The sequence below is a fragment of the Diabrotica undecimpunctata genome, chromosome 9 (genome assembly GCF_040954645.1).
Source record: "Diabrotica undecimpunctata isolate CICGRU chromosome 9, icDiaUnde3, whole genome shotgun sequence".
Taxonomy (NCBI): Eukaryota; Metazoa; Arthropoda; class Insecta; order Coleoptera; family Chrysomelidae; genus Diabrotica; species Diabrotica undecimpunctata.
In genome coordinates this window covers 107,413,075-107,434,740 of record NC_092811.1, presented here as the reverse complement: position 1 = coordinate 107,434,740, position 21,666 = coordinate 107,413,075, and the positions used below count along the sequence as shown (strand labels likewise).

The window sequence follows — 21,666 nt, the reverse complement described above, 5'->3', positions numbered from 1 at the left end:
TTTTATCACACACTATATTAGAACTGACTGGCCTACATTAAAAAGGGTTTTAAAAAATTCACATTTTTTTTAATTTTTAAAAATTACAAAAGAGAAAAAGAGTTTTTAAAACCGTCTAAGGTATGTTAAATAGATGAATAAAAATATTAATATAAAACTTACAGCTACTTGTTACAAATCCAAATCAGATTCAGAAGATGAACTTTCAGAACCAAGATTTATAATAACTGGCTCGATCATTTTATCAGTAATATTGTCCAGCTTCCACATTTTTTCCTCTTCTTTAATAGTGTGATTTACTGCCTTTTCCCAGTTTTCAGGTTTTACATTATTTACGGCCTCCAAAAACAACTGTTTAACATCATGAATTTTAAAAGTGGTATTTTTTCTTGAAACTTCACTCTTTATCTGTGCCCATACCAGTTCAATCGGGTTTAATTCACAATGATATGGTGGGGATCTAAGTACTGTCATTCCACGATTTTTGGCAATTTCATCAATTTCGTATTTTTTAAATTTTTCTTTATGAAGGGCACACAACGAATAAAGTTCCTTTCTTATAGATCCGGGATGGTACGTAATATTTTTTGAACTCAGCCAATTCTGCAAGTCTTTTTTTAACCACTTGGTTGTGGGCAGTCCTTCTATAAGTCTGGAGTGATAACTTACATTATCCATTACTATTACACAGTTCTTAGGAAGAAGATCTATCATTTGTTCGAACCATTCTTGAAAGGCATCAGCGTTCATGTCTTCATGGTAGTCACCGGTACGAGTTGATTCAAAAGTTAATAAACCACCTTCAATAAAACCGTCTGAACTGCCAATGTGTACTATTATCAGCCTGCGTCCCTTTCCTGATGGTGGGTTTAAACCAGTAGATAAGTTATTTACAAAAGCGTGCCTTTGACTTGTAACAGTTTCATCCTGCCAAAATTTATTTGATGTATGACCCTCGTTGATCCATGTTTCATCAAGATAAAATATTTTTCTTTTTTGGTTTCTCATTTCCTTTATGGTTCTTAGAAAATGTCTTCTCCATATGACAATATCGCTTCTTTCTAATAAAATAGACTTTCTGGGATTCTTTTTCCAGCGGAAGCCTATTTCTTTTAAAAGTTTCCATAACGTACTTCGACTCATTTCTGGGTAATCCTTATCATCTCGAACTGAGACAAGAACTTTATCCAATGTTGGAAATTCTTGTCTAAAGAAGAATTCATGCACTTTCCGTCGAAGTCCTTCTTTAAAATGATATTCTATTTGAAATTTTGGTTTCCCTGGAGCATTACGTGGCATTTGAAAACTACCACATTTGTCTTCTTTAATAACTCTGTAAATCGTAGATTTCCCAACACCAAGTGTACTGCTAACTAACTCAACGGTCTCATCAACACTTTCACATAAACGTTTGTCTGTAAATGATTTAAAACAATTAAATATTAATGTTTTTTCATTAACTGTTAGAGGACCAATTTTTCGGCGTTTACACGGCACTTCCAAATTTTCCATAACACTAGTATACACAATAAACTGCACCTTGCAACTGAAGTACCTACTTTTAGTGAACTGTTAAGAATTTTGAATACGCCACTTGGACCTTCCTATATACAAAATGGAAAAACCCACTATCACATTTTCTGTGGAATAAGTTTAGAAGGTAATTATCTAGTCAATTACTGTCGTAGATTCCTGGAATTAAAGAATTAAATGTTTGATTGTTGAAACCCTTACTTCGTGGAATGCACTCATTTCAGATAAAATAAAACGTTTTATTTTATCTAAAGAATTAAACTTTATTTTGCAAATAGGCAAAGAATTAAACTTTATTTTGCAAATAGATAAAATAAAACGTTTTATTTTATCTAAAGAATTAAACTTTATTTTGCAAATAGGTAGGTACTTATTAAACTTTTATTGGTTATATATAACCAATAAAATAAACATCTTACATTTCTTGCAAATTCATTAGTACCTGTTCACCTCCATCACTCCGACACTGGCAACCTTATTTAGGGATTAGTAAGCCTCACAACTATTGTATTCTATTCTGCTCCAACCTTTATACCTGGTGGTCATACTCAATTTAAAATTGTTTTCCTATATACTTCTGTAAACTTGTTGACAAATATCGGTTTTTCATTGAGTCACCCGTATCAACAGTTTAGGGATTTGCATACATAATTTATTGTTTTATTACTCTCTCATACATAAAAATACACTAAAGTTGTTTCTTATTCTCTAATTAAGATTTGAACCAATTTAAAGAAATACGTCGAATTCCGTAGAAATTTAATTTGTTTATCAAAATGTCGTGATTTATACAATCAAAAGCTTTGGCATAGTCCCAAAAAACAGTGGCAGTATAAAGATTATTGTTAAGTGCTTAATAGACCTCATGTAGTACAGAAAACATAGCATCACGGGTACATTTATTAGATAAAAAGCCGAACTGACTTTGTGCTAAAATGTTGTTTTTAAGGAGAAAGGACATAAGTCGGGCTTTTATCTCTCAATAATTCTGGATAGTACCAGTCCTACAGTAGTACTCAATAAGTCTTTCAACAATTTTGGATAGTACCGGTAGTAAAGCAATAGGTCTATAGTTGCGGCCATTCGATTTTTCACCTCCCTTATGAAGAGGTATAATAATGGCTGTCTTTAGGCACCCTTTTTCAAAGAAATAATTAATTAGTGAGACCAGGATGTTCAACACATTTCGTGGAAGATTTAAGACGATTTTTATGGATAGTCCATTAGTACTACAGGAAGATTTGCTTTTGATACTACTGATTGTTTGGATCAGTTCAGATTTATCAACTGGTCTATAAAAAATGAATTCGAGTCATTGAATTGGGGCAATAGGAAATCGGATGTTTTTTTTTTTGGCAAAATATTATATTTTTACTCACATTAACGAAGTCTTCATTTAGATTTTCAGATTTTGGAAGAGAAAATGTTTGAGCTGTGTTAGTTTTATTTCGAAAGTCGTTTATTATGGACCAAGCTTCTTTTGCAACATTTTTAGAGCTACCCAGACGTTTTTGATAGTACATTTTTTACATGTTTTAAAGTTTTAGATAGGTTACTCTGTACTTGGAGATATATTCAGTGACAAAGACGTTGGTAGTAAAGTTCTTAAAACTTCTTTTAGTAGAAAATGCAGTTCATGGTAATTTTTTTACTGAAATGCGGGTATTTTCACGAATTTAATTATTTTTGACGAATAAATTTAAATAAATTAAATTAGATGGTATATTATTTCATGACTTACAAGGTTTTGGTAGCATATCATTTCAGATCGGTTTTTTTTCACACGCAAAACAACATGACAGAAGAAAATTAAACGAATATTCTTATAACAAATATAGCGAACACAAATATTCTTAGATGAAATAAAGTATTTTCCATAGTTTGGAAACAAAGAAAATTAGTGCCTCAATGAATCATAAACCCATATTCTGGGCCTAAGAGACTCATCATCATCATCTTTGGCTCGACAATCCTCTGTGGATCCTGGCCTGCTCTAAGATTAGTCGCCATTCGTGTTGCCATCTTCTTGTGAGTAGGAAAAAGTAACACTAACACTAGAAACAAGTTTGTATAATTTTTGACAGAGAAATGAAATAGAAAAAAAACATAAAGAACTAGTAGACGTTTTAATAACCATTGACAGAATAATGGCAGTGAGGCAAACAGGATTTGAAGCGATAAATAAAAGACTGGGGATTTAAATTAGATTTTTTTATTAAAATAACGTATCAACGGCGACGGTTATTACTACTATAATCTGACTACAATATTTAAGCAATGAGTAGTTCTGTTCTAACTTACTACAAAGGCTATATAAACTAAGCACCCACTCAGTAGTTAGTGTTCATTAGGTGCTAAAGAACTTAAAATTACACTCAGCCACACAATAGCTTAGTGTAATTTAAAAGCTTAGTCAAAAGCAGAGTGTCGCAGACGCCACACTCTACTTTTAACACTGTTCACCAGCAACACTGTTTTATCACCAGCTCAAAAGACTTCCTACTCTTAAGTCTTCTTGTAAGATTTGTGTTATCTAGAAGCTAGATGGCCTCGATGATCAACTATCGGTAAAGTCTCTGCTCGTAACTCTTGCTGAATTTGATAATAGTTTGGTCCACATGCGCCATCCCTAAATCTCTGTAGATATCGCTATTCCTGATGTACTATGAAGCGTTTGCTCTACTCCTCAGCACTTTGTTTTAAAATCTTTGTATCATATTGCTTTTATTGGTATAACCCTAGAACTGAATACCGTATGTTCATCTTGGTTTAATAATCTGTTTATGCAAAAGTAATTTATTATATGTTGACAACTTAAATTTTCTACCAAGCAGCCATTACATATTTTAATTTTCTCTAATTATTTAATTATTTTTAAAAGCCGTACATCCTTGAACTATCCTTTAAACAATGTATAATACATAGTCATTGCGGATCCCATAATTTATTAATTAGTTTATTTAGTTCAAAGATTGTCTCTATCTTAAAAGATAGTCTCTCAAGTGTATGAACGTCTTATCTTAAATGCAATTCTTAAAAATGAGTTTGGCTGGGACAAATAAAAGAGTTTATTAAATAGTCATATTTATTGTACATCAAGAATGAAATTAAATTTTAATAATAAGGAAATCCTGCCTAAAGCCGTACAAAAATTTGAAAATGATATTTATGGCATTATTGTTGCATATATTGTTGGCGTCGTGCACTTGGATCACTTGTTGAACGTCGTTGTCGTGGTTGTTGGCTTCAGATAGTGGTTTGAATTTAACTGCATGTTTGTATATATGACATGTATCTAAGTTCAGGCAGCTCTTGAGTTCCTCATACTAGCGGCTATACCACTGCAGTTTACTAATCTCTGTGGTACCACATAGTTTAGGAAATTCATGTAAAGAAGTGACAAAAAATTTATATAAGGCGAAAAAGCTAACATTAGAAACCTTTTGTTAGCACAACACCTTGTGTTAAGTTTTAAACATTTTCTTACCATGTTTTTATAGAAGGTTAACAAATATATAGAAACAAATATAGCAGATAGCAAAGACTAGACGGATATAATTATTATTACGAGGCTTGGAGATTTAGCTTATGTCAAAAAAAGAATATGAGAAATTATCAAAGACACTGGATATTGGTGAAATATTAAAGATAAAGAAATTATCAACTTACCCCAATGGAGATCTAAATAATATAAATGCATTTTGGATTAAAACATTTCTTTAAGTAGATAAAAGATATAAAAAGCATTCCACTTCCATTGAAGCAAAAACTGACATAACAGAACGGAGTTGACAAAGCCCATAAAGATTCTACAGTGTAGGTAAAAGTTTATGTTCGGGATGGACCTTACGTGAGATGGAGTGAGAAACACCTGTATTAGGCCCGCCCTTTATATCGCCGAAAATACATGAGTGGAAATAATAAAAAAGGGGAAATTCAACGTTGCCAAACTTATTGGTTTTATTTGACCTGTTGTATTTTTAGCATTTGAACAATGCTCTAAGATAATCAAATTTGGGCGAAATGGATTTAAATGGCAGCTTACTGTTTTTTATTGGGAATATGCCACAATCTTACTTTACAATAAGTGTTATTTAACATTTTGATTTCCACTTCGGAAATCGTTTTATATAAATAAAATTTATTAATGTTTCGTATTTTAAGTACGATTTCCAAATTAAGAATCTAAACATCAAAATAAGATTATTTTAAAGTCACATTGTGCCTTATTTCCAATAAAAATAATAAACTGCATTATAACGCCAACAATAAAAAAGCTTCATACAAAATTATTTGGCAACGTCGCGTATCGCGTCGTGAAAGTAGGGACTTTGTCTAAGGTAGGCACAGCTGAACCGGTATTCGGCAGGCGATACCTAAGAAACTAGAGGTGGGACGTTGACATTTTTATCGTTAACGAAACAATCGTTTTTCGTAAACAAGTAACTAGTTGATTGTTACCAGTAGTTTCAAATAAGCGAGTACATAAACAAACATAATGGATATTATCGTTTATGTGTATATTTATTGAAGTGAAAGAAACTAATGAAGGATATATTTATTATAACTTGAAAAATAAACTAAACAATACAAATAGTAAATCGTACTTACATTTACATTACACGTTATTATTAAATCACGAATCGTCTAAATTGACATTCAAAAATATAAGTTTTTCTACTTTACTTCTTGTTAACCGTGTTCTTCTTTTATTTAAAATTAAATCAGATTTTGAACATGTGTTCACATTTACAATATTTTATGAATATAGTGGTTAAGTTAGGATATACATGGCAATGGTTTTTCCACCATTGTAATGGACTCTCGATACAGGTGTACGTTTAGATGAGTCATGTACAATTAATTGATCAAAAATACTTAGTCATCTTTATAGGTTTCTTTTTCTTGTACTGGTTGATTTTCAATAATACAATCTTCTTGTTCTTTAATTATAGAAGTAATCAGTTCCTTAACTCTTTCTTTTGTTTTTTTAGCTTCATTTTTATCAGAAAATCCCTGTACTTTAAATCGTAAATCCATAAATATACATAATGACAATGTACCACTCTGTTCTAGCCCTCTAAATCATTTTGCGTAACCCGATATTAGTAACTGTACTACGTCGGATACTATGGATGTAAGGTTACCGTTTGCAAGATTCTTGCAGGCAGCGTACCATAACAACCACTGAACTACCCTTCAAGTATTTTTGGCCAGTCATTGTACTTGTTATTTCTTTAAAAGGCTGTAAAATTTGGGAAAGTTGAGAACAAATAATCCAGTCTTCATTATTTAGATTTAGTCTAAGTCTAAGTCTGTATTAACTAATACCAATGTGGAACGGATTGCCTCTTCTAACTCGGTCATTTTTTTTAACATGTAATAGGTGAAGTTCTACCTAGTTTTCACGTCTTGGATTGGCCGTTTGGGAACTTTGTTATGTTGTTATTGATATTTAAAAGCCTTTCTGAAGATAAGGTACTTTTTTTGAAATGTGTTTTTTGTCGAATTGTCGAAAAAATACTTTTTATTTTATCTATTTGTACACAACAGCATTTAAGTGCGTCCTCCACCAATAAATGTAACGTTTGAGCAAAACAATTTAAATGTTTTCATTCTAAAACATATTTAATAGCTTTGACCATATTTGAGGCATGATCAGTTACTGCAAAATGTACTTTTCGTTTTAGACCCCACTGATTAATAATTTCACTAATTTCAAAAACGATGTTTTCTGAATTATGGTTTCGAGAAAAATGACAGCAGCCTAATAAAACCGTTTTAAATTCTAAATTTTCGGTTAAATATTGTCCTGTTAATGCGATGTAACTCTCAGTTACTCTAGATGTCCAGAGGTCAGTAGTAATACAGATATTTTCTACTTCTTTAACAACTTGGGATCTAATAATTTGCTCAGTTTTGATATATCATTCCTGAAGTAATGAACCTGACAAAGTTTTTCTTGTTGGCGGTTTATATCCAGGAATCCACCCTGTAAACTTTTTAAAAGCTCGTTCTTCAACTATGGAAAACGGATGAAACGAGTCTTTGCATAGGTTTAGTAAATCCATATCTATTTGTTTCTTTTGTTCTAAACTAATATTTTTATTAATGGAAGTATCCATCACCTTCGAAAATGCAGATCAATCGTAAATCGAAACTCATTTATTAATCAGAATACCTAGTTATTTATTTTCAACGTTAACCGATAGCTCGACAGTCCACTGTCCCGAAAGAGTTATTTTTAGTTTTGTAGTAGTATCTCAGATCAACTAATCGTCCTCGTCGACGTAAAGTGTTCGTTGCTCCTCCGTTTACGTCTACACAAAACGTAGTTTTTTTGAATCAACCATCAACTAGTTGGCTTACTAGTGAGAAACCGTAGATTCGTAAATGACAAGTAATGATTTAAAATGCAGGGATTTTCTGATAAAAATGAAGGTAAAAAAACAAAAGAAAGAGGTTAAGAAGCTGGTTACTTCTATAAAAAAAAGAAAAAGAAGATTGTACTATTGAAAATCAACCAGTAAAAGAAAAAGAAACTGATAAAGATGACTTAAGTCTATGGTGTATTTTTGATGAATTGGACATGACTCATCTAAACATACACCTGTATCGAGAGATATAAAAGAAGTCGACATTAATTTGTCTGATTATATATTACCCACAAAAAAATTCGAACGGAGATTGGAACTGTCCATTACAGTGATGGAAAAACCATCGCCATGTGTATCCTAACTTGACCACTATATTCATAAAATATTGTAGTATTGTAACAAAATCTGTTCCTTTCAAAATCTGGTTTAATTTTAAATAAAATAAGAACACGGTTAACAAGAAAAGTAGAAAAACTTATGTTTTTAAATGTCAATTTAGACGATTTGCGATTTAATAATGTGTAATGTAAATGTAAGTACTATTTTGTATATTTAAAATGTCAACGACCCACCTCTAGTTTCTTAGGTATATTAGGATCGGAACCAGAGATATGTAAAATATCTCTGATCGGAACTAATCGTCTCACTAATGGCCAATGGGCGTCAATAAGAAATATGGAGGTGAGACCAAGGGGAAATATGATTGTTGTCTTTGTCTATTCGCTGAAAATATGATTTTATATCTGTGTTAGATATCCTGTTAAATTTTACCATACCGACCATAAACTTTTACCTACACTGTATAAATGTCTATGGTATAGATACGGTACGGTACGGAACTAAAATAATTGATATACTGATTATAACAGAATATTTAGTAAATACAAAGTTAAGCCCTATCTATTTTTAAATTAAAAATAGTAAAACAAAACCAAAAGTTTTAAAATGAACAAAATCAATATAAGTTGGAACAAAATAATTTAAAGCAAAATAACAAAATTACAACAAGTTTGTACTTTAAACGCTAACCGTGTAAGCTGGTTCACCGATTTGGATCTTGATAGTGCGTTGCGTTGAACTGTATCCCAAAACAGACCAGAGTTTTCTACTTTACTACGAGCAGTTTGGCCTTATATTCTGATAAATTCGTTATATTTGGTTTCAAAAATCGATTTCTTGATTTAACCATACCCTGCTCCCATCTTTTTAATATGTGTTTTAGTAATGTGTAGCATCAACACCTATTACGCCAAAATAGTCGCTTATAGTTGTTTTAATAATTGAAAAATGCATCTAACATACATTTAGCGGCATAATATCCACCACAATCTGGCAGATGAGCTATTAGTTTTAACCAAACAAGGTCCCATTATTAACAGATATTGATCAAGTAACCTGGGAAAAGAGGCCACGCCTTGATAAAAACATCAATAACACGAAAATTACCAGACCTATCATCTATAATGGTATATTTTCGACCGGCAAATCACTCTTTTATTGAGATGGAAAAGCGCAGCATCGTATTTAGGGTACGTAATTATGAAAAATAAACGAAGAGTTCTCAAAATAATATGTAATTGCTATGAATTACAGTTCACTTATGAAAATATATGTGTACTTTGGTATGTGGAGTTTAATTTGTACTAGATAATAGCACCAAATATTATACAATACTAACAGTAAAACTCTGGGAAGTCTTAAAACATATAAACATAAATCATATTTCGGTTGCAACTCTACCAAATTTATACAATGGGACAAAATCAAGGCTAAAAATAGGAGAATATATCACGGATGATTTCTCAGTGAAAAAATAATTGAGCCAGAAATATTTTATATTATGTTTTGTATAAAACTTAAGAGGTCGCTGGTTAAATGATATTAGATAAATAATAATGAAAAAAATGCAATATTTTGTTTGTAAATGAATTAGCGAAAAATAGCAAATACAACTGTCAGTAAATTACGAAATTAACTAGCCATACTCATTATTGTTGTTTGTACAAAGAATATAGACTTACCCTTTGAAATATTGATGTCGTATTCTTAGCCAGTGGAATATCATTGGTACCGCGTCGGGACGCCGAAGCTCGTTGGCACGAGAGCCAAAAAAGTTGGTGTGTTTCGTTCGCTGTCTTCGGATGAAGTGATTTGAGTTGAGACTTAAGACGGTCAGAAAAGAACTCTCTAACCGTTAAGTGGTTTATGGACAAGTGCATCTCATAAATCAACCCTATTGTAGGGCACTTCTGAATAGCGACAATCCAATTCAATGGTAACAGTAATATGATACTTCACATGTTTTGTGTATATTGGCGACACAAAATAACAAAAGAAGTCAAATTCTAGGTACTTAAAACATAATAAATAAGATAGCCAGTTTTTACGAAATAACAGGAAGCAATATATTTTAACAGAGTCGTTAGAATACAGGATTGAATTAGATCACATTGTAGTACACTAAAAGAAAAATATTAATAGTAAAAATATGAAAAGAAATAGTACATACTTTTCCAAACAGCCAATATTGAGAAGTTCAAAAAATAGGAATAGAAGTCCAAAACATGACGTATAGAAAATATCTGTATAGCCTTTTTCTGAAAATAAATTTTTAAATTAGCAACATGTTTTTCCAACTGCTCATCTACATCCGTAAGTTCTTTTTCCCATAGTTACCGCGGTAATGTTGTTCCCTCTACTGCACTTCGAGGATGATGTTTTTGTGCCTTTTGAGAAATGTTCTTATATTCCGCTGAAAACTAGTTTATATCCGTTTTTAGCCACTTAATAATAATAAATCAGTAGCTAAGCGCTAGTCAAAAATATTTAATTAACATTCTAAAAATAAATAACATTAACACACAATACAATATTGTTATCTTTGATGCTAAAACCTGAGTCAGTGGATTTAAGTAGCTTAGATTGAGACTTCATCGCCGTTGAGAGAGTAGTATTGCGTAGTCTGCATAGCAGATTATTTTAAGTTGTTTTTCTCCCATTTGGTATCCTTTTTTAGTTCTAACTTTTTTATTATTTCATTCGTAATGCGGTTGAACAATAGAAGACTCAGGGAATCTCCCTGTCTTATCCCATTGCCAGCTTTAATAGGGTCAGTTAGTTCTTTTTCTAATTTTACTTTTATTGTGTTGTTTTGGTAGATCTTTCGATCGTTTTGATTATTCCTAAAGGTATATCTCTTTCGTACAATAAGTGGATAACTTCTTTTAATTTGACCTGGTCATATGCCTTCTTAAGGTCCACGAAACATAGATATGCCTTTTTCTTATGGTGCCTATCCGTTACGGATGTTGGCTACTAGCATGGCAATTCTAACTTTATTGACCGCAGCTCGAAATAGTCCTGAAGTGGTCAAGGAAAACCTATTTCGTAAGTTCTGGAGCCAACATATTCTTCTTCTTCCTGGTCCTCTCTTTCCGTAGACCAGCATAGATATGCCGGTTTGTTGTATTCTAATGATTTCTTCTGCACTTGCCTCATTATAAATATAGCGTCGGTGCATGATTTTCCCGACCTAAAACCTTGTTGTTCTTCTACTAGTGTTATAATTTCATTTAATTTATTTGTTATCAGTTTGGTTGTTAATTTTAGTGTAGTGTTTAGTAAATCCTCTGTAACCTTCCGGGTTCGATTTGTATGCTTTTTTGAAGAGAGGTATTAGGATGCTTTATTTTCATTCTTGAGGAATTCTGTTTTGTTCTATTTTTTTTTTTTTTTTTGGTTAGTTTAAGTAGTTACCAACATCAATTCCAGGTTATTTAAGGTTACCATTTACAATTATAAGGTTAGCGCGGATGTCAACTTTGGATATTGCTGCATGCAGCAAAAGTAGGGATGTAGGGTCAGTAGGGAAAAGCTCTACCAATCTGACCAGATCTGACCAGTTTTTTTGGGTTTAACCATAAGCACCAGATTTTGTGTATAGTTTTTTTCTGTTTATAGTGTTGAAGGCTTGTTTGAACTCAATAAATGTACTGCTTACGTGTCGATGTTGTATTCGTAACTCTTTTCCAATATGTGCATCAGCTTGTGCATGTGATCACTAGTAGATCGGTTTGGCTAAAATCCGCAGTGGTAGTCACCAATGATCTCTTCCACAAATGGAGTCAGTTTGTTATATAGGAGAGAAGAAAACAGTTTCCAACTGTTTTCAGTTTTAGAACGTTTTAAAACATTGTACCAATTTACACAAATTTGGACGGTTGTCAATTGGTCGGTACTTGGCTGGATCTTATGTTTTTAGATCCTAGGGTATTAAATAAGTTGTTGCTTGAGTAAGGAATGATGGTCATTCAACAAACAAACATTATTAATTAATATTGGTAAGTCCTCATAAACACTCCACAATTTATTAAGCGACTTTATATATTCTTAATATATGTACCAGCCATTCATGCGGCACTGAGTCAAATGCTTTCTTATAGTCAATAAAGGCAGTGAAGAGGTTCCTTTTTTTGGTGTATGCCTGGTTAGAAATGACTGAATCGATAATAAGTTGTTCTTTACAACCCATGGAACCCTTAGCGCATCCTTTCTGTTGAGGTTCTATGATATTGTTTAGAGCGCAGTGTTGGTAGATACGCTGGGCTACACAGGATATGACCAATTTTCTACAGAGTTGGAAGACACGTAATTGGCCGGTACTTGGCTGGATCTTGGGTATTATTTTGATCCTTCGGTATTAAATAAGTTGTTCCCTAAATTAGGAATGATGGTATTTCCTGCGGATTAGAAATAACACGATTAATTAGTGTTGACAAGCACTCATGAGCACTCCAGAACTTCTTAAGCCAGAAGTTTTGAACTCCGTCTGGTCCAGGAGATTTCCAGTTATGAAGCTCTGAAATTATTAATATTATTAAAAATTGGTCTTAATTACTTAGATACAAAATTTCTTTAGATATGCTGTGACCTTTATTGAAATTACTATAGTTTTTTTTCTTTCAGAAATCTGATACTGGACCAAATCAACTTGGACCTGAGGTAAGTTTGAACGTATTTCCTTTTTTTATTTATTTATTTTATAAAGTTATCGAATATCAAGCGCTTTAATCATTTATTAAGTTAAATTTGATAGTAATCCAGATTGGATACAACATTTTAAACATTAGTGGGACTTCTGATTGAATCTATTTCTTAGTTACCAGAACAGAAAATATTTAGAGTAAAGTTAAATTCTGCAAACAGATTATTATCTCGAAATCCTGAATTTCTGCAGAGAAGATAAGATTGCTGTAATTTGGACATTGTATGTACACAGTAATTTTATCTTCGGAAGTGCATGAATTTCTCTCTCAGCTGATAGATGACCACAAGTGCATTTTCCACTGTTATAAATTCACATGGTTTAGTGCCTCATGGAAATATTTTTTCAACCTGCTTAGAATGCTTTCATCGTCAGTCAGTGTATTTCTTTCTTTATCCTTACAAAAACTTTCTTTAGGCTTAAACTCTGTTGTTAGTTGTTTCGCATCTTTATAGAATTTTCTGTACTGTTTTTTTAATTACTTGTCTCTATCTATTTCATTTTTAAATCTTATTTCTCTCGTTTCTTTCTTCTGAACATTTTTGTGGCCTTTTTTTTTAATGTAATCTTCCTTATTATTTCTTGTTCCTTTGTAAATATTGTAAATATTTTATCCTTTCATTGTCCTTTTGCCTTGTCTTTTAATCAATCTACACTCTGCGTCAAACCACTCTGCGTTTCGATGCTTCCCTTGTTATTTTATTACCTGCTCTATCGCTTTTAGTAATTTGGTTCTTGATATTTTGCCATCTTTTCCACATCTAGTTGATTTTTATCTGTATGTTATATGTAATTCCTCCCCTATTGCAATTTTATATTTATATATGTTAGATTTGCTTTGTTGCCCAATTTACTTATATTCCATTTTCACTGGTTATATCCCACAGTCCTCTAGATATTGCTGATTATTTGCTTCGCAGTGGTAATGACTATAAAGTGATCAGAGTCTCAATTTATTCCTCTATATACATCTTGGATAGCCCTGGGATGAGAAATTAGTACATGATCAAACTCTGGGAATTTCTACGTTCCGTTTGATAAAGAAAATAAGGGCTGGTAATTGTCAGATTCTGAGCTTGGGCTAATTGATATAATCTTTTTCCATTGGGACTTGTTCCAACATGTGGCTGTGAAAGGCTGTGTTGTTTTGCAACATCCCTATAATGCTCTTCTTTTTCAATTTCTGCATTAAAATCTCCGAGTAAAAATAATCTTTAATATTGTCGTCAGTTTCTTTAGTGGATGCATATGCATTTATAACTGTTATGTTAGTAAATCTTCCTTTCAAACGCATTCTACATAATCGTTCACTGGATCAAATTCTTACAAGGTTCTTCTACTCTCCTGTTTTTTTCTTCCATCTAATTTAATGAAATCCAGTCACATCCATATTATAATCTTCTAATTTCTCAGGAATTTCCTGCATCTTTACTGCTTTTATTAATGTTTGGACATTCCAAGTTCCTATCTTAACAATCATATTCGTATGATTATCGTTTTGCGTAAGTCATCTTCGTGAAATCCGTCCGGGATACCTCCAAGCTGGGGTACCAGTGACTCTTCTTAGCTAAGGAGCTGGAGACTCGCCTTCACCCATTCCATCTTGAGTTTTTTTGGTAGAATTATCAACTTTGTCAATTCGGTCAGTACCTGGCTTTTATTGGCAGGACTTACTTGGCATAACTACTGTTTCAAAGATCTAATATATAACCATTTACGCTCCTCCTTTGGACCAGCACTATGTAAACAAATACATGATTCAATCATCCAAATATGGAAGATGAAACAATCTCTGAAGACTGGAAATGGGACCTTATACACCCAATTCATAACAACAGGAATAAGAAAGAATCCTATACAAAAATTATGTTATTAAATATATCATGCAAACTGTTTTCTTTTCTCATCTATAACAAACTGACCTCATTTGTGGAAGAGATCATTGATGACTACCAGTGTGGATTTCGACCAATCCGATCTACTAGTGATCACACACACATGTTAATGCAAGTATTGGATAAGCGCCACGAATACAATATAATCATAAGCAGTATATTTATTGATTTCTAACAAGCCTTCAACACTATAAACAGGAAAAAACTATACGAAAGTCTGGTGCTTATGGTTGAAACCAAAAAAACTGGTCAGATTGGTAGAGCTTTCCCTCACTGACACCAAAGCAGCTATAGTAATACAAAATATAAAAACTGACAACTTTGAGATCAATAACGGTGTAAGAGGAAACGCGCTGTTAGCGCTATTGTTCAACCTTTTACTGTATGCAGCAATATCCAAAGTAAACATCCGTGGTAATCTTATAAACAAGAGCAAAGAAATAACTTCATATGCAGATGATGTCATGATACTTAGTCGTAATGAGGCAGCAATAAAGGAGACTTTCGAAGATCTTAATAAAGCGACGTGAGATGTAAGATTGGGGATAAATCAGAATAAAACCAAATATACATTTTTGTCAAGGACAAGACGTACCAATAAAAGCTTCTTTCAAACGGGTCTCCACAGCTTTAAAAATCTAGCAGAGTTCACGTAGTTAGGATGCCTAGTAACCGAAACTAATGACGTAATTGAAAAAATAAAAAAGAGAATAGGCGGGAATAAAGGAAATAGGGCATCTAAACTTCTAAAACACTAGGGCTTAATTCGAAGATACAATTAAACAAAACACTAATAATAACACTATGGGTATAAGTCACCCATTGTGACTTATACTTCTGAGACATGGACTAGCTGAAGAAAGACAAAAAATGCCATGAAAGGTTTTGAAAGGAAAGTGCTCATGGAGCTTTTTGATCTTATCTGGGAGCAGAATGGGGAGTTCAGCATCCGCATGAACTTTGAGCTCCACGAGTTAATTAAACACACCAATATAGTAAAGTTTGCTAAATCTCATATAATCATCTCTCTGCCTTCCATAGCGACACGTATCAATTTGTCAGAGGATATCTCTCCTAGCTCAACTCTAGCTTTGCATTGCAAAAGCTAAATCCACCATCAATCGGAAGGGGGCCTTTTTCAAGAGTTACAAGCTCTCTCTTGATACAAAAGTAGGAATGCTGCGATGCTACGTCTTCTCTATCCTTTTTTATGGTGTTGAATCGTGGACCTTGAACGAAGATATGTGTAGAAAACTGGAAGCATTTGAGATGTGGCTATATCGGAGAATACTTAAGATCCCGTAGACTGACCGAGTCACAAATGAGGAGTTCCTCAGACGAATGATTAAGAACCGAGAGGTACTGACCACCGTCAAATCTCGAAAGTTACAATTCTTCGGACATATTATGCGAAATGAATCCAGATATGCTCTCCTTCAAGCCATCCTGCAAGGAAAAATATTTGAAAAACGAGGTCCAGGAAGAAGAATTATCTATAACGAATTCGCTGTATTTGTTTACTGTATACACTATACTATTTTTTGTGATTAGCCGTTCACTACAAGAGGACAAGAGGACGAAAAAAACGTCTGTTATCTGGAGCATCTAATATGAAAGAGGCGACCACAGCGTCTGTTGTCTACGGGAGTCAACAATCAAGATATAGCTTTTATTTTCATTTGTAATATTTAAGAATGTCTGTACTGGAGTAGGGGTAGAGATGATTCTGGAAATGATGTTGGTAACTACTAAAACTAATCCGAAAAATAATAGAACACAACAGAATTCCTCAAGAATGGAGATCAAGCATCCTCATACCTCTCTTCAAAAAGGGAGACAAATCGGACCCGGAAAATTACAGTGGAACTAATTTATTAAACACAACACTAAAATTAATAACCAAATTGATAACAAATAAACTGAATGAAATTATAACACTAGCAGAAAAACAACAAGGTTTTATGTCAGGAAGATCATGCACCGAGCTATATTTATAATGAGTCAAGTGCAAGAGAAATCGTTACAATGCAACAAACCGGCATATCTATGTTTCGTGGACCTTAAGAAGGCATTTAAAATTAAAGGACGTTATCCACTTATTGTACTCAAGAGAGATACCTTTAGGAATAATCAAAACGATCGATAATATCTACCAAAACAACACAATAAAAGTAAAAGTAGAAGAAGGACTAACCGACTCCATTGAGGCTGGCAATGGGATTTGATATTAAGATTCCCAGAGTGCTTTATTGTGCAGCCGAATTATGAATGAAATAATAAAAAAGTAAGATCTAAAAAAGGATACCAAATGGGAGAAAAACAACTTAAAATAATCTGCTAGGCAGACGTCGCAATACTACTCTCTCAAAGGAAAGAGACCAATTTAATATTCTTCTTCTTCTTCGCGTGCCATATCAGAATTATCCGACGTTGGCGATCACGAAGGCTTCTCGATCTTCTGCAATATGAAATAATTGTCCTGCATTTGATATCTGAGTCCATTCACGAATGTTTTTTAACCAAGAAACTTGTTTTCTTCCTACACCTTTACGGGCCTCTATTTTGCCTTTAAGAATCATTGTAATATTTTATGTCGACTTCCCTTACTATATGTCCCAGATAAGACATTTTTAGATTAACAGTCTTTAGCAGTTCTCTATCTTTGTTGACGCTCCATAATACTTCTTCATTAGTTGTCCTTGCTCTCCAAGGTATCTTCAGCATTCGTCTATGAATCCACATTTCCAGTGGTTCAATTTTGTTCATGATCGATACTTTAAGCGTCCATACTTCTGCACTATACAAAAGTACGGACTAAACATAGCACTTAACCATTTTTTGCCTTAGTTCTAAACTGAGATGATTATTGCAAAGAAATGACTTCATTTTCATTAAAGTAGTTTTAGTCATTGCTATTCTACGTTTTATTTCTGTCTGGAGCTACTTGGTCCGTTATCACAGTTCCCAAATATGTCATTTTTGAACTTTCTTAACTTGGACTTCGTTTAATCGAAGCTTTGCATCGGGCTGTGGGTCACGACTAAACACTAAAAATTTGGTTTTGTTTGAGTTTATTTTAATGCCCATTGCCTCTCCTACCTCGTGAATACGATCAAGCAGAATTGGGAGACCTTTAATATTATCTGACAGAATTACTGTATTGTCTACGTATCTAATCACATTAAGTAGTTCCACATTTTTATTCCATATGGTTGTCTCTCAAGTGCCTTTTTAAATAACTGGTCCGAGTAAACATTAAACAATGTTGGCGACAAAATGCAACCTTGTCTGACTCGTAGTTGTATGGAGATTTCATTGGTGTTGTTATCTCCAATTTTTACGATAACAGTTTGATTCCAGTACAATTTTTTAATGACACGAATATCCTTGTCATCTATTCCGATATTTTTCAGTATTTGCATTAATTTTACATGCTGTACTTTATCGAATGCCTTTTTGAAGTCCACGAAACATGCAAATACATCTCTTCTTTGGTCACGGCATTTTTGTAATCGGATGTTAAGCGCAAAAAGTGTCTTTCTGGTTCCCATAGCATTTCTAAAATCAAATTCAGTATCTTCGAGATCTTCTTTGCATTTGCGTCTAATTCTGTTGTGAAGTATTCTTAGGAAAATTTTAAGAGTGTGGCTCATTAGGCTAATTAATCGATATTCTGAGTGTAAACGCTCATTTACAAGTGTATAGTCTGTTTGATTTCTTGAGGACTCAGGATTATTGCCATCATTTAATGGGGCTTTCCAAGTGTATAGTCGTCGCTTGGGTGGTTTATGCCAGGTGTTCGCAATGATAATATCGTTTTGTTTAGAAAATGCATTCAATCTCTGTCCTTGATCGTTAGGTTGTCCTAGACCATAAGGACCTACAGTCTGACCTCGCCGACCTTCCTCAGTAAATTTAACATCTTAATTTCCCCAAAAAAGACAAAATGCATGGTTATAACAACAAATTTACTAAGAGATAAATTGGAGCTGGAAGACCAGATAATAGAACAAGTTATGGAGTTTAAATATGTAGGCATTGCATTATCTAGCTACGGAAAGCTCAAGACAGAAGTGAAATATCAAGTTTATAAAACAGAGTCGCAGGGTGCATGATGGTAAAACGCTATGGGACAAAGAGAAGTACAGATATACGACGTAGATGCAAGGTGGAGAACGTCAAGCACTGGGTAAGAAACAGAAGAGTAGAATGAAACGATTATATAAGCCGAATGACAACCAAATGGATTGAACGAAAACTTACTCGAGGCACATAGAAAAACAGAGAGAGTCATGTCTACATAAAAAGAAGAAGAAGATGTTGGTAATTATAGAAATGATACAGCAACGAAAAATTACTTTCGCATGTGAAACATTGAACATAAACTATGGATAAAATTATCACAAAGATGGCAAAAAATCATGAACATTGAGGCAATCCAGCTCCTTGACAATACAGAACTAGAAGACTGAAGGCGACAAAGATTTTGGAATTAATTAAAGTGTCAATATAAAAGCAGAGCATAGTGCTAGTGTGATGCATGTGAATATTAGTGTGTTATTTACTAGATTAGATAAGAAATCATAATAGAATAAACTAATCTAGATTTCCTCTAAATATTTCCAACCCAATATTTCATGTCAACAAAATCTATTTAACGTGAGTTAATAGCAGTTTTATATGCAAAGGTTATCGAATAAGTAACTAGTTTCTGACCCCAAAGGTCTAAGAACTGAAATAGATTCAGTAATAAGTCTAATATAACGATAGTGTTCATTTTATCGAAAGTAAAAAGCTCTTGCGTTGCATTAAGAGAACTAACTGAACGTTATAGCAGAAAAAACTTAACCAACCTAACTTTATAACTTATAAATACAGATACACTCGTAAGATTCTATTACAAAGAGGCGTGTAATCCCACGCAATAGCTTCTCTTCCTCGTTTTCATTTTCTCGCAAACAATTATTTTCATAATTACTAAACGAATTTTTAAAATCCATAGCTACCAGACACATTCATCATTAATTATATTAAATCGATCTAAATTGACTTTCACTTGTTTCTATCAATCTGATTTTGAAAGATGTCTATTGGAATTAGTGCGTCAATATTGAAACATCGAACAATAGGATTAAATTACCACAATTAATATTATTCTGGCGTTACTCTCGGTAGTTATTGTGAATGGAATTAAAGTGATATCTAGTTAGAGGTGAAAGCCTTCGAATATAGACCGAAAATTGACAAAATAAAAGAAATACTTTTGGTTTTGGAAAGTGAAACTATGGAGTGGTACTAATTATGCTGAAATTTAGCTCTATTATGCCATTTTTTTTTAATTACTGTAGAATTGATTTAAAGTAGGAATAGTAACCAATCCGATAAAAGAATTACTCTGAAAATTTGATTAATTCCGCTTCAAATCTTAGATATACAGATCAGAGCGGATCTGTTTTAAGGTGGATGCGAGAGGGCATTCTGATTTTTGTAGAAAAAGTTTTGTGATAAATTCAGTAATAATAATTCACTTAACCTTCCTCTCAAATAGGTAGGGAATATTAATAAAAACTCTGGCTTCTCCTAAGTTGTCTGTTATGAGAACAATAGGTTATAATATAACAATTAATATGTCTGTTATAAAAACAAACTTAGGAGAAGCCAGAGTTATGCTACAACAACTACAGCAAGTAACCCAGAAAGTCGGTTTAAAAATAAACTATGGAAAAACAAAAATGATGACCAATCTCGTCCCGAATGAGCTAATAGAAATCGAAAAGTCGCCCATAGAACTTGTGGAAAAATATGTGTATTTGGGTCACGAAATAAGGTTAACGCGAGATAACCAAACATGGGAGCTACTCAGAAGAATAAGTCTGGGTTGGGCTGCATTCGGAAAAATGAGAGACGTATTTAAAACAAATATACCGATCCATTTAAAAAGAAAAGCTTTTAACCAGTGCGTTCTACCAGTCCTCACATACGGAGCAGAAACCTTAACTCTCACAAAAACATCAGCCGAAAAATTGAGAAGGACACAACGAAAGATGGAGAGATCAATGCTTGGAATAGGCTTAAGAAATAGAATAAGAAACGAGGAAGTTCGTAGACGAACCGGAGTGGAAGACATTATCGAACATATTACAAGGCAAAAATGTAGATGGGCAGGACATGTTGCAAGAATGAAAGACGACAGTTGGACAAAAAAATTGCTTGAGTGGAGACCACGGGCTGACAAGCGAAGTCGAGGAAGACCCCCAACGCGATGGACCGACGACCTCAAAAGAATCGTGACCAATTGGATAGCAGAGGCGCAGAACAGAAGCAGATGGAAAAGTCTAGAGGAGGCCTATGTTCAACAATGGATAACTCAGGGCTGATTGATGATGATGATGATTAATAAAAAGAATTTAATATTTAAAAATGACTAAAATCGTCGTTTTTTTCCTTATAATTAGAATCAGAAATACTGAAAATTTAACAATATTATGGAAAAAGCTCACAGAAGGTAAGAAAATAATAATAATAATTTCAATATACTGTAATTACATAAATTGTCAATATCACAAAATAAAAACATAATAAAATAAACAATCCACTGCAAAATTGAAATAAATTGCAAAATGCATAATAAAACCTTCCGAACTAATAAGTTGAAATTGCTGCATGTGATACCCAAATATAGATAAAAACACTTTAGTTACTTGTACATAAAGGTACGTACTGTAATTTCTTAGTTATTCGTTAATGAACTCTTCTAGTGAATAATATGGTCTTTCAAATAGATACGCTTGTGTCATTTTAAGGAACTTAGGGAAAT

General features: G+C 33.1%; 1 protein-coding gene across 3 annotated transcripts in view; it reads left to right on the top strand.

The window, feature by feature from the left end:
• Nucleotides 1-21,666, top strand: part of LOC140450377 (puratrophin-1-like) — a 1,292,549-nt gene that overhangs the window by 370,108 nt on the left and 900,775 nt on the right. For all 3 annotated transcript variants that reach the window (XM_072543974.1, XM_072543973.1, XM_072543975.1), the window contains one exon: nt 12,876-12,911. In XM_072543974.1, coding sequence (XP_072400075.1) covers nt 12,876-12,911 — 36 coding nt within the window. The remainder of the gene's footprint in view (nt 1-12,875; nt 12,912-21,666) is intronic.